The 14,896-nt window shown below is 34.3% G+C and overlaps 1 protein-coding gene across 1 annotated transcript in view; it reads left to right on the plus strand.

The window, feature by feature from the left end:
* The window catches only part of LRP1B (LDL receptor related protein 1B), a 2,002,169-nt gene that overhangs the window by 361,684 nt on the left and 1,625,589 nt on the right, over positions 1–14,896 (plus strand). Inside the window, exon 2 of the mRNA XM_059394361.1 lies at positions 12,918–13,040. Coding sequence (XP_059250344.1) covers positions 12,918–13,040 — 123 coding nt within the window. The remainder of the gene's footprint in view (positions 1–12,917; positions 13,041–14,896) is intronic.

Consider the following 14,896-nt stretch of genomic DNA (forward strand, 5'->3'; position numbering starts at 1 on the left):
CATTTCAGAGGGCTTTTGAGAAAGGACAGGTAAAAAAGAAATGGAACATTTCTACCGAAATTTCAGAAAAGGACACAGAACTACAAAGCTTTAGTCCAGTGATAATAAAAACTCAAGTCAATCATATTGAATGTATCAGTTTTATTCCACTAAAAAATACATCCTTTGTCTCTTGCTAAATAAAAGACAGCGTTTTTACTTTGGTACTTTTTGTTTTTCCTTGGTTTAAAAAAAAAAAAAAAAAACAGTTCTAAACAGGTCCATGTTGAGTGTGTTACAATTTTCCGTATCACTGCCTACAGAAAAAAACCAACCTACCAACCAACAAGGAGGCTAACAATGTTTAAGTGATCAAGGAAGAAAACAAAAAAAAAAACAAGCAAAACAAAACAAGTTTCTCCATGAAAATTAAATGTCAAATTGGATTTGAAATGTTTACAGAGAGACTTTTCATTTGCTCTTTATGATAAAAGTGAAAAATGAGCAAAGCTTTCTCCTGGGGATAATGTACTTCTTTAAAATTTCAATTTTGTCCTGGTTTTATATTAGGTGTTTTGTATGTACAAATGGTCATTTGCAGCACCACAGCCACTTGGTGTTTAATAAGGCATAGGGTGATTGCAAATTTGGTAGCCAATGGAAAAAATAAAAATATACAATTAGTTATAATTTTCTCATCATAGAAATGTATCACATTTTTGCATCTTTTCATCTCATGAGAATAGAAACGTGTACACACACATACACTCACTTGCCAAATTCATATATTTTCCTGAGGTGTCATTTTTTTGAGCATTTACAAAGTAGTCTTCTTAAAATCTAGTCATTTGCTTCTAGTTATTATTGCTGGCCTTAGTCCTGTGCTGATGTGTTTTTTTTAATTATTTTTATTAATTATTTTTATTAACATATGATATATTATTTGTCCTGGGGGTACAGGTCTGTGAATTGTCAGGCTTACGCACTTCACAGCACTCACCATAGCACATACCCTCTCCAATATCCATAATCCAACCACCCTCTCCACACCCCCCCCCCCCCCCGGCAGCCCTCAATTTGTTTTGTGAGATTAAGAGTCTCTTATGACTTGTCTCATTTCCGATCCCATCTTGTTTCATTTTTTCCTTCCTTACCCCCCAAACCCCCCACTCTGCCTCTCAAATTCTTCATATCAGGGAGATCTTATGATAATTGTCTTTCTCTGATTGACTTATTTTGCTCAGCATAATACCCTTTAGTTTCATCCACATCATTGCAAATGGCAAGATTTCATATCTTTTGATGGCTGCATAGTATCCTATTGTATATATATCCACATCTTCTTTATCCCTTCATCTGTTAATGGACATTTAGGTTCTTTCCATAGTTTGGCTATTGTGGACATTGCTGCTATAAACATTCGGGTGTATGTACCCATTCAGATCACTACATTGTAACTTTAGGGAAAATAAACAACAATTGCTTGGCCATAGGGTAGTTCTATTTTCAACTTTTTGAGGAACCTCCATACTGTTTTCCAGAGTGGCTGCACCAGCTTGCATTCCCACCAACAGTGTAGGAAGGTTCCCTTTCTTACCATCCTCTCCAATATCTGTTGTTTCCTGACTTGTTAATTTTAGACATTCTGACTGGTGTAAGGTGCTATCTCATTACCGTTTTGATTTGTATTTCCCGATGCTGAGTGATGTTGAGCATTTTTTCATGTCTGTTGGCCATCTGAGTGTCTTCTTTGAAGAAATGTCTGTTCATGTCCTCTGCCTGTTTCTTGATTGGGTTATTTGTTCTTTGGGTGTGAAATTTGATAAGTTGTTTATAGATTTTGGTTACTTAGCCCTTTATCTGATATGTCATTTGCGAATATCTTCTCCCATTCTGTCAATTGTCTTTTGGTTTTGCTGACTGTTTCCTTTGCTGTGCAAAAGCTTTTGATCTCGATGAAGTCCCAATAGGCATTTTTGTCCTTACCTTTAGCAATTTTTCTAGGAAGAAGTTGCTGTGGCTGAGGTCGAAGAGTTTGCTGCTTGTGTTCTCCTTAAGAATTTTGATGGATTCCTGTCTCACATTGAGGTCTTTCATCAATTTTGAGTCTATTTTTGTGTATGGCATAAGGAAATGGTCCAGTTTCATTCTTCAGCATATGGCTGTCCGATGTCCCCAACACAATTTGTTGAAGAGACTGTCTTTTTTCCATTGGACATTCTTTCCTGCTTCATTAAAGCATTAGTTGACCATAGAGTTCAGGGTCTATTTCTGGACTCTCTATTCCATTCCATTGATCTTGGTGTCCATTTTTGTGCCGGAACCATACTGTCTTAATGATGACAGTTTTATAATAGAGATTGAAGTCAGGAATTGTGACGCCACCAACTTTGGCTTTCTTTTTCAACATCCCACTAGTTATTTGGGGTCTTTTCTGGTTCCATATAAATTTTAGAATAATTTGTTCCATTTCTTTTAAAAAAACAAATTGATGGTAATTTGATACGGATTGCATTAAGTGTGTAGATTGATCTAGGTAGCACAGACATTTTCACATTATTTATTCTTCCAATCTAGGAACATGGAAAGTTTTGCCATTTTTTTGTGTCTTCCTCAATTTCTAGATTTTATATTTATATATAAATAAATAATTTATATTTATATATATTTATATATTATATATTTATACATATTATATATAATATATAATTTATATATATTATGTATAAATATATATTTCTATATTTCTCTATATATATTTCTATAAAGAAAGCTTTCTAGTTTTCTGAGTATAAATTCTTTGCCTCTTTGGTTAGGTTTATTCCTAGGTATCTTATGATTTTGGGTGCAAATGTAAATGGGATCGACTCTTTAATTTCTCTTTCTTCTGTCTTTCTGTTGGTGTATAGAAATGCAACTGATTTCTGTGCATTGATTGTATATCCTGACACTTTACTGAATTCCTCTACAAGTTCTAAGAGTTTTGGAGTGGAGTCTTTTTGGTTTTCCACATAAAGTATCATATAATCTACAAAGCGTGAGAGTTTGACTTCGTCTTTGCTGATTTAGATGCCTTTTATTTCTTTTTTGCTGTCTGATTGCTGAGGCTAGGACTTCTAGTACTATGTTGAATAGCAATGGTGATAGTGGACATCCTTGCTGTGTTCCTGACCTTAGGGGAAAAGCTCTCACTTTTTCCCCATTGAGAATGATATTTTCTGTGAGTTTTTCATAAATGGCTTTGATGATATTGAGGTATGTACCCCCATCCCTGCAATTTGAAGAGTTTTGATCAAGAAATGACGCTGTTCTTTGTCAAATGTTGTTTTTTTTCACAATCTATTGAGATTATCATTTGGCTCTTGTTTCTTTTATTAAGGTTTTGTATCACATTGATTGGTTTGTGGATTTTTTTTTTTTTTAGATAATTTTATTCATTTGACAGAGAGGCAGGCAGAGAGAGAGAGGAGGAAGCAGGCTCCCTGCCGAGCAGAGAGACTGATGTGGGACTTGATCCCAGGACCCTGAGATCATGACCTGAGCTGAAGGCAGAGGCTTAACCCTCTGAGCCAGCCAGGTGACCGATTTGTGGATGTTGAACCAACCATGCAGCCAAGGAATAAATCTCACTTGGTCGTGGTAAATAATTCTTTTAATGTACTGTTGGATATTATTGACTAGTATTTTGGTGAGGATTTTCACATGTTTCATCAAGGATATTTTTCTGTAATTCTCCTTTTTGTTGGGGTCTTTGTCTGGTTTGGGTGTCAAAATAATGTTGGCCTCATAAAATGAGTTTAGAAGTTTTCCTTCCCTTTCTTTCTTTCTTTCTTTCTTTCTTTCTTTCTTTCTTTCTTTTTTTTGGATCAGTTTCAGGAGAATGTGTATTAATTCTTCTTTAAATGTTTGGTAGAATTCTCCTGGGAAGCCATCTGGCCCTAGGCTCTTGCTTGTTGCGACATTTCTTCAATTCCCTTCCTGGTTATGGGTGTGTTCAGGTTTTCTATTTCTTCCTGGTTCAGTTTTGGTAGTTTATATGTCTCTAAGAATGTATCCATTTCTTCCAGATTGTCAAATTTGCTGGCATATTGTTGCTCATAATGTCTTCTTATAATTGTTTACATTGTCTTTGGTGTTGGTTGTGATCTCTCCTCTTTCATTCATGATTTTATTTTTTTGGGTTCAGTCTCTTTTCTTTTTGATAAGTCTGTCCAGGGGTTTATCAATCTTTTTAATTCCTTCAGAGAACCAACCCCTAGTTTTGTTGATTTGTGCTACTGTTCTTTTGGTTTATATTTCATTGATTTCTGCTCTGATCTTTATTCATTCTCTTCTCCTGCTGGATTTAGGCTTTCTTTTCTGTTCTTTCTACAGCTCCTTTAGGTGTAGGATTAGGTTGTATACTTGAGACCTTTCCTATTTCTTGAGAAAGCCTTGTATCCCTATATACTTTTCTTTCAGGACCGCCTTTGCTGTGTCCCACATATTTTGTACAGTTGTTTCTATATTTTCATTTGTTTTCATGAACTTTTTTCAATTCTTCTTTAATTTCCTGGTTGACACATTCATTCTTTAGTAGGATGCTGTTTAGTCTCCATGTATTTGGGTTCTTTCCATCTTTCTTCTTGTGATTGAGTTCTAGCTTCAGAGCATTGTGGTCTGAAATATGCAGGGAATGATCCCAGTCTTCTGGTACTGGTTGAGATCTGATTTGTGACCCAGGATATGATCTATTCTGGAGAATGTTCTACGTGCACTAGAGATGAATGTGTATTATGTTCCTTTGACATAGAATTTTCTGAATATATTTGTGATGTCCATCTGGTCCATTTTGTCATTTAAGGCCTTTATTTCCTTGTTGATCTTTTGTTTGGATGATCTGTCCTTTTCAGTGAGGGGAGTGTTAAAGTCCCCTACTATTATTGTATTATTGTCAATGTGTTTCTTTGATTTTGTTATTAATTGGTTTATATAGTTGGCTGCTCCCATGTTAGGGGCAAAGATATTTAAAATTGTTAGATCTTCTTGTTGGACAGATCCTTTAAGTATGATGTATTGTCCTTCCTCATCTCTTATAATAGTCTTTGACTTATCTGATATAAGGATTCACACACCAGGTTTCTTTTGAAGTCCAACACCAAAGACAATGTAAACAATTATAAGAACAAAGATAAAAGATAGTTTAAAAGATAGTTTGCAAATGGAGAGTACTCAAACCAATACATGGAATGAGGCTTAGAAGTATATTGTTATAAAGCAGCTTGTATAGTGTAGAAGCAGTGACTGTTCCTCACACTGATTGGTTACAATATTAGTATTTTCTTACATGGAAGAGAATTGGTTAGTGGTTGCCTCATATTAATTTTGGGGAAAAATTTAAGTTTCACTTACATTTTGAGAGGCATAAGCAAGAAGTGACCAAGGTCAAGTTAGCCTCGTTTGTCGAGCCAGATAATCTAAATTAAGCTTTGCTTGTATGACTAAAGCAGTTTGTTCAGTGAATTTTCAAGGCTGGTCTCTGTGTTTGATTTTAAAACTCTTCATTACTGATTGGCCCTTTATTACAAGCTTGGGCAGATTTTTAAGGTTGGATTTAAGAAAGATAAATGATAATATGGATTACAGTCTTATAATGTATAATATGGTTTATTTTTAGTCATCTGGACATTTTGTGGGGAGAACTAATTCCTTGATAAAATGAAACTTCCAGGTTTGACCAATTTTTGACCTACCTTTCCTCATACCAACCTTCTTAATATAATCCAAATATATTTTCCTATTTCTATTACATGTAGACTTGAAATGGTGAGTTACATTTATCTTGCACTTACAATGATGATATTTCTAAAGGAACGATCTTAAAAAAAAATTATCATTAGCATATCTGTCCAAGTTAGCATTGTATAACCAGCTATTGTAAAAGTGTAATTTTCAGTATAGTCTTCAAGAGACTCTGGAGGATAACATTTAATCTCTCTCAAGTTTGATTTTTAGTTTTCATGGATGCTTTAATTTTATATAGTATGATCTTTAGTATTCAGGTTATTTTATTTTAACCGTGGGAGAACTTAGTTTTATTTTTGGTGATTAACTAAATAAAGCTATTTATCTTTCTGATAATAAAATATAAAGCACTGGTATTGCTTTGGTTTTTCTTCCTTCCCCATCCAAAAATAATGTATAATTAATTTTGGAAAATTTGATTTTTTTCCCATTGAAATCACCTTGTTAGGGCAAATATGAAGTCCTAAGACAGAACCTTCTGTCCTCGAGGAGGTCATCACCAGTGACTACAATACACAGAGCAAAATACAGTAGGAGCTGTTTGGTCTTTTGGTATTAAAAATGTTCTACTTTTAATATATGTGCTGCTGACGTGAGCACTGTGTGGAATGCTCTGGAACTGGTGAAGGAGGAAGAAAATTTTTGATGGGAAGTTTTGATTAAAGGAGTTAAAATGGCCTTAGACTTTCGAGAAAGACTAGAATCTTTTTGTAAGGGGAAGCAAAGCAATAAAGCAGTAAAGACACATAAAATTCTATATTTGGGGAAAGTGCATAGAACAGTATAGTGAACTAAAAGTTTGGGTTGAGCTGTGAAGGGAGAGTAGAAGAAAGCATTAAAGAGGAAATCTTTTAACCATATTATGAAAAACAATTCACATGGAATTCTGAGGATTTTTTTCTTCATCTGCATATGCACATTTTTCTGGAGTCTGGGAATATAAAGTCAAATGATATAAGGTACTTCCTGCTACTTGATAACTAACACAGCTCCCTTAATTTTTCATGAGCCTAATGGAAATTTGAAGCTGAATTAGTAATACTTTCTGTCGATTTCTACAAGAAATCTGTTCTCCCAATGATTAAATCATTGCCTCTTATATGAGAAGAAAAGAAATATAGCTATATTTCTCTTCAAGCTTTTATAAATGATATATTATTAACCATCATATATCTGTTAGCAATAAGATGTGGATATACTAAATAAGTATTTGTGATGTTAACTGAGTTCTGAAAACCTAAGTTACAGCCTTTTCCTAATACTTAGCTTGTGCAGGAGTTTGTAGAAATTCTTTAACTTAGAATCAGTATTTCACTCCTCAGGAATTTAGCTGTTAAATGGGTACTACCCTTTCTTTATCTTTAATTTGTAATTAGTTACCAGAGTTCATCATTTATACTTCCTTTTAATCTCCCCATAGTGTCCTGTTATGCATGTAATAGGCAATTCTTTTTCTTTCTTTCTTTCTTTTTTTTTGTAAATGAACATTCTCATTAGTATTTAAATGGTGAGTTAACTTCTAAGGGAACTTTGTTGACTTCTAAGGATCATGGTGAAATACTCAAGGAGCTGGAATCTACGTAGTTATTCTTGTAATTGAATTGTAGTATTTGACTTTAATTCTTCCTGTTTTTTGAAAAGATAAAAAATAGCAGTTCATTGTGACCTTAAAATGAGAAAATAAAATTAGATAGTCTGTGGCAATTCATGTATCTAAAATCTTTCATTTAAGACCATCTATGTCCAAGTTACAAAAATATTGCTATAAGTTTTTATTAAAATGAGCAATTATATGTTTTCATATAAATGTAGGAAGATTATCATACTAAGTCAGGGTGAATCCAAACTTAGTAAACTCTCTAGGCTATGGTTATTCTAATCTTTTCATGTCTTTTGATTGCAAGAGTCTATTATTATGAAGAGATCGACATTGTACTAGCTTTGATCTTTTTCCAGAGGGATGTAAGTGAAACTGCTTGCACATTCTCATAAGCTTCTTGTTTTAATTACAGAGTATAACATTACCTTTCATACAATAGGAAGATATTTAAAATAAGATTAGTTTGACTATTTCAGAAGTGTGGCAAGAAGCATTAAATAGGATAAGTGGAAAATACATACACATACAACATATTTTGCTTCTGATTCAAGGAGCTCAATCCATTGGATATCTTTTAAAATAATCACCTTGAAATACTGAAAATTCATTCATTTGAATTGTATAATCAATGCTTTTAAAAACCCAACATTAAGTGGAATATCTGGTTGAAAAATAAATAGGTGAGTAGAGTAGCAAGCTATTCTTAACTGCTGTTTCCTAGAGAGATAATATAAAACTGTCCCCAAAATCACAACAGTGCAAATTGTCTTTAAATGTTGGAGCTTGCTTAGCAAGCTGATAACATAGGCTCATTAGGTAAATCCCCTTAAGTCTATCTTACTCCTAAATCTTACTCTTAAAATCTTACTCCTAAAATCCACCTATATATCTATATATATCTATATATAGATATATAGATATATATAGATATATAGGTGGATTTTCATACATGTCTATACATGTAAATATGCATTGAGGGTGGTTTGCATATTTTCCCAAAGGGTATTCTTCTGAGGTTTTCTCAAAGGGATTATTCTGTATCTGTGGTTCAATGTAGGTGAATGTTTGGACATTAATACAAAACAAAATGAATAAAATACTTAACTATCAAATATACACTTTTCAGTCTTAGCTGGATTCCCATCACTGTTACTAAGAAACGTTTTCACAGATTCCTAGTGGATTCCTTTTTCCGGTTCCTTATAGCAGTTATCCTAAACCTTCACCACTCTTTCCAATTGTGCCTTTTATCCAAGTTTCAAAAAAAAAATCTTATTTTTTAGTTATTTGAAAAATCATGATAAGGCAAGAATACCAGCTTCCCTACTAGCTAACGATTTATCCTTCCATATACCTATCCTTTCTTTCTCAGGGCAGGTGCTCCTATTAGTGTTAGGTTCTCATTCCAGCCCCGTGAATTCTCCTTGGGAAACTCTCCACTTCCATATCCTTGGGCTCCATTCCTTCTTCCTTTGCTGGCACCTTTTCCTTAGCCTACAAGTCTACTCCATCTTTTCAGAACTCATCATACTTGGGCATTGTCAAAATTACCCCCTTCTTTCCAGCTCTTGAGATTTCACATGATTTTATGTAAGATCCTTTTCCTTTGCCCTTCTCCTTGTATATCTCTGGATAAACTTTCTGCCCTCTCCATCCCCTTGCCGGACTTACTCTTATTTCTTTGCCCTCGGCTCCTTCCCCCTACCTCAGTTTAATTTCACCTGCATCCATTCTTATAGTTTTTTTTCACTGTCCTCTTATAGCTCCAGGGCTGTTCCATGTTTCCAGCTTTGATTATTCTCCTGAATTTCCGATTTAAATGCATCATTGCCTGATGCATATTTATTCTTAGATCTTCCACAAACACCTCATAATATTCCCAAAACAGTTGAAGAGTCATACACTGAGGGTCAAAGATCTGAATTTAAGATTCCAACATTTAATGAGATGGTAAACAGGATATTTGACTTCAGTTTCCTCATCAAATACTGTCTTGAAACTCCATTTCACCAATATATTTAACTACTAATCATCTTTTCTCATATACATTATTGCAATAATATTCTAATTGAGCTCCTCGTTTCCACCTTTACTTCACTGAAATTTATTCTCAACATAGTAGTCAGAATTTTTTTTTTTTTTTAAGTAGGTTAGATTTTCTCTTTACTCTGAACCTTTCAGCGGTTTTCCATCTTGACTCTTACTAAAGCTCAAGCCTTCATCTGCTGCCTTCAACCCTATATTTACTCATTTCTTGACCTCAGCTCTTTCTAATCTCTTTTTCCCCAGCCATTTTGATCTCCTTAGTGTTTCTTTAAATTTTCTGGACACCCTTTTGCCTCACGTCCTTGGTGTATGACCTTTACCACATGACCTTTTATTCAAAGGGCATTTTGGTCCCCATTACTTCAGTTCAATCATTAGGAGCTTTTCTCTAGACAATTTCAATAGTCTCCTGAAGTTGACTTTGTACAATATTTTATCATAAATAATCGTTCCTAAGGACTTTCCTATGACTTCAAATTATCTACAGAAAGTTTCCTATAGTAATCAAAGTCCTTCATTCCGGACTCTGACCTATGTTTTTGAGATGCTATTTTCCAACACCATAAACAGTTCTTTATAGTCCTTTTTTATTTCTTTATACTTTTAATAAGTACTTATTGATTATTTACTGAGTCAGGTGTTATACAATGGTTTTCAGCAAGGCACCATCTCTTTCCACCTATCCTCACAGTAATTTGTTATAGTTTGGTTGGTAAGAAGGAAGGAAACAATCTAGCATCTCAAGATCATAAATCAAATGCAGAATAGCTATAGGTACAATGAACATCCATTCTGATTTTCCTGGAATAAACTTGGTTTATCCCTGTTTCCCATTATAATTATTAATAAGCCTTCCTTCATCTTCAGAACTCTCCCGGTTTCATGATAAATTATATGGTCTCCTTGTCTATAAGCAAAACAATTTGAATTTTATCTCATGCTCTTTCCCTACATTAACTACAAAAGTTATAAAACAAAATTTAACTCCTCCTCCTCTAGCAGTGGAATATACTTATAAATATCACACAAACTGTTTGGTGAAAAAAAAAATCAAGGTTCTGTAACCTGAATGTCATTTTAATTTTAGAAAATTTTTGTTTGTTTATTTCAAATGCAGTTTATTAATTAGTTCCTTAGTTGTGTTTTCACTCTGCCCTCATCTGGAATGCCCTATATTTATTCTCCATTTATTTAAATCTTACCCATTTTTAAAGTAATGCTTACATCTCCAATCTATTCTTTGTTTTTGTCTCCATCTCTAACTGTGGTCTCTTCTTTTTATTAGATTCACTTTTTAAAGATTTTATTTATTTGAAAGAGAGAAAGACAGCTATCAAGAGCACAAGTGGAGGGACGCCTGGGTGGCTCAGTTGGTTAAGTGGCTGCCTTCGGCTCAGGTCATGATCCCAGCATCCTGGGATCGAATCCCACATCGGGCTCCTTGCTCATCAGGGAGCCTGCTTCTCCCTCTGCCTCTGCCTGCCATTCCATCTGCCTGTGCTCGCTCTCTCCCCCTCTCTCTCTCTCTGATAAATAAATAAAATCTTAAAAAAAAAAAAAAAGAGCACAAGTGGAGGGGGACAAGGGGAGATAGAGAAGCAGACTTCCCCCTGGGGAGGGAGCCAGCCCTAGGGCTCCATCCCAGGACCCTGGGATCATGACTAGAGCCTAAAGCAAACACTTAACCTGAGCCTCCCAGGCACCCCTGCGGTTATTTATTTATTTATTTATTTACGATTTTATTTCTTTATTGACACAGAGAGAGAGAGAGAAGGAGTGTACCGGCAGGGGAAGCAGCAGACAGAGGGAGAGAGAGGGGGAGAAACAGGTTCCCCATGGAGCGGGGAGTGATGTGAGGCTCGATCTCAGGACTCTGAGATCATGACCTGAGCTGAAGGCAGACACTTAACCAACTGAGCCATCTAGGCACCCTTATGGTCTCTTCTTTCAGCAATTATTTTCTGTATCATTTATTTGTCAAATTGTTGCATAAAGGTACTTTGTTTCCTCCTGGTCCTATTAACCAAGCAGACAAAGATGGTGACTTCTACATTTTTGTAGCTACTATTTAGAACCAAATAGAGTATGTTCAATCAACTTAATGCAAAAACGAAACAAAACAAACAAAAAATAAAACAGTATGATAATAGTTGTAATAAATAGGGTATTGATGGTGAATTTATGAAAAGATAAAACAGGATAAGATAAAATAATCAGAACTTTCAGGTAATATTTATAGTTCAAAAGTGGAAAAAATAGTTATATACCCAGAAGTTGTGTATGTTTGTGTGAGTTTGTAAATATATATTATTGAAAATTATGTTGGTTCAGGAGAGAAGAGGTTGAGGGAGACAAAGAAAAAAATATTCCATACTTTATCCCAATGTATGGAAAATGCACCATCATTCTGTATATTACTGGGGAAAAAAAGTCAATTAAGTTATGGCCTCATGCTTTCCATGCTTTTATATCACTTAGAATTTTTATTTGCTACATATTTAAAGACCTACTTACTAATAGATTTTTTATCTTGAATCATTCCTTTGTATACCTAACAAAAGTATAAGTGATTTCAAATGGCTAAGATTTGATATGGCTAGCACTTCTTCACATTCAGAGATCATCAACTGTAAAAAAATTCCTAGTTCGGACATTTAAAATATTAAAAAAGTAAATATTTTATTGAACGGATTCACAGTATATAAATAAGATTGCAAAAACAAAACAAAGCAAAAAAACAAAATAAAACAAAACAAGACAAAAAGACATATGATGAGTTTACTACAAATAGGACTGTAGATCCTAAATATTCTGAAGCCATTGAAAGAAAATAATGTGATTTTTGGATATGGCCAATTGTAGAAACGCAAGTTAGAGCAAAACTTTTTGGAAATTACTATCACTTTTGCCATCCAGTAGCAGAAACTATCATCTGGGAACTTGTAGGAAAAAAAAAAAGAAAGAAAGAAAGAAAGAAAGAAAGAAAGAAAGAAAGAAAGAATTATGATAATGGGTATCTAATTGACATAGAGACCTGTAGCCCCAGCATCAGGATGGATGATTAGGAATTGAATTCTCAGACATGGAAAGTAAGTACAATATTATAAGTTTTATTTCTGATTTTTCTTACTCTTAGAGGAGGAAACTAAAATTTCTGTAGTCAAGAATGTCTGCTTTGGATCAACAGCTGTAAAACCTACTGGCTGTGATTGTCATATGCCTTATCCAATATGACCAAAGTTCTAGTCATAAACACAAAAAGAATTCTTAACTATTTTCAGAACAGATTGTGTGAGACTGCAACATAGTCAATTTTATCAAAATTGTGTGCTTGAGCTGAGTAGCTAAAATTGAGATAAATAATTGGTTTAGTTTTGCTGCTGAACAGAAAATGTGGATCACACCCATGGACCTTTTATGTATTGCTTTCCCACATTTCATCTTTGTACTGCTCTTGTGTTCATGTTCAGATCATTCATATTTTATTTCAAAACATTTTCATTTTCAGATCAGCAATTGTGTGATCCTGGTGAATTTCTTTGCCACGATCATGTGACTTGTGTCTCCCAGAGCTGGCTGTGTGATGGGGACCCTGACTGCCCTGATGATTCAGACGAGTCTTTAGATACCTGTGAGTAGAAAGGTTCTCATGCCATTCAGATTTACCTTACATGTGAAACTAAATGTCAGTTGCTTTCATGGATGACTGCTGTTCTAGTTGCTTCTTTTTTTTTTTTTTTTCAAATAGCCTAAGAAACTTGAAACCTTTTGTTTGTGTTTCCTTTAAAATGACTGTGTGAATGTGACCGTAAAATGCAGTTTTGTAGTGTGAATTAATTTTTGAAGGGAAGAAAATGCAAGGTTAATTGTTTCAATGTGACTGTGTTACTACTAGAAAAAAAAAATAACTTGAGGAGGGAAAAAAAAATCCTTTAAAACATACCACTCAAAGGGAATAAGACCCTTTCCAATAATTTATTTCACCCATTTTGAGACAGAAGAGCATATAGAAGGAATAGTAAGGTAATCAAGTTGAGCTCCCATATTATTTCTGGTAATGTCTTCTGGCACTACACATGTTTTCTTATCTGAAATGGCAAGGTAGAAATTATATTTATTCACCCATACAGGGAGATTCTTTGCCTTTATAATATTAGATTCAGACGCCCTTCACACACATGGGTCCAAGCTGTATTGTACAACTGATTCTAACTTGAAGTCCACTGAGGGCTTTGCATATATGAAAAATGCTGCTAATGCAAAATTATAAATAATAGGGCCATGGCTAACTCTGCTACACCGTTTTTTGTTTGTTTGTTTGTTTGTTTGTTTTGCTTTGTTTTATACCCACTAGCATCTGGAGTATGAACAATCCCTTAAATTTTAATATTGATATTTCCAGCACTTCTAGTTTGGTCTGTGTACTCCCTGCAACCAGGTGTGATAGCTTATCAGTATTCTCAAAGCAGCTACATGGTGTTGTTGGGTCGAAGTGGAGGAAAAAAAAATCCATCATCCTTAGTGCTTGATATTGTAAGAAATAACAATTACTGGTTCCACTTTCCATTTTTATTTACTTGTTTACAAGTCTTGCAGCCAGGGCCAATATAAGTTTTGATGAAAATCTTGCCATTAGAAAGCAAAGGCAATGATTATTCATTTTCTTTATGTTTGCCAGTGTTTTTAAAGTTTCTCAGCATATGGGTTCTTGAATATTTGCATTAATTGCTCTTTCCTTTGAACAGATCACTTCTTCCATAGGAAGAGGTTGTAGTTGTTTATTACATTTGTAATTCTCACCAGTTTAATTCAGAAAACCTTTACCAGACTCTCTATAGCATAGGAGAGTTTCTTGGCATGATAAAAGAAAAAAAAAAAAAGTTAATGGGTAAAAAGCCTTAATGGATAAATAAGATGTAGTAAATCCATGCAAAAGAATGTTATCTGGAAATACAAAAAGAATGAAGTACTCATACATGCTACATGGATAAACCTTGAAGACATTTGGCAAAGGAAAAGAAGCAAGTCACAGAAGTCCACGTATTTTATGATTTCACTCATTTGAAAGATCTCAAATTGGTAAATCTACAAAAGTAGAAAGTAGGTGAATGTTTCTCAGGGCCAGCTAGGGCTGGAGGCAATAAGAATTGACTGTGAATGAGTGTGGAATCTCTTTTGAAGGTGAAAATATTCTAAAATTAGAATGTGGTATGTATGCACAACACTGTTAATACATTTAAAAACAATGACTCATACATATTAAAATGGGTGAATTGTATAGTATGTGAATTATATAATAGTAAAGTTGCTTAAACATGAAAAAGCAGGAAAAAAAAATCTCAATAGTATGACTGTGGGTGCAGATGGCATAATATTGAGAGAAGGCAACAAGAATAAATGCACCGGGCATGAAATATATGTGGTGGGACCATCCCCTATTGAAGTACCATCAGGGAGTTTTCTCCTCGTTAGCTCCAAGGGAGGGTT

This window comes from Mustela nigripes, chromosome 3 (genome assembly GCF_022355385.1).
Source record: "Mustela nigripes isolate SB6536 chromosome 3, MUSNIG.SB6536, whole genome shotgun sequence".
Classification (NCBI taxonomy): domain Eukaryota; kingdom Metazoa; phylum Chordata; class Mammalia; order Carnivora; family Mustelidae; genus Mustela; species Mustela nigripes.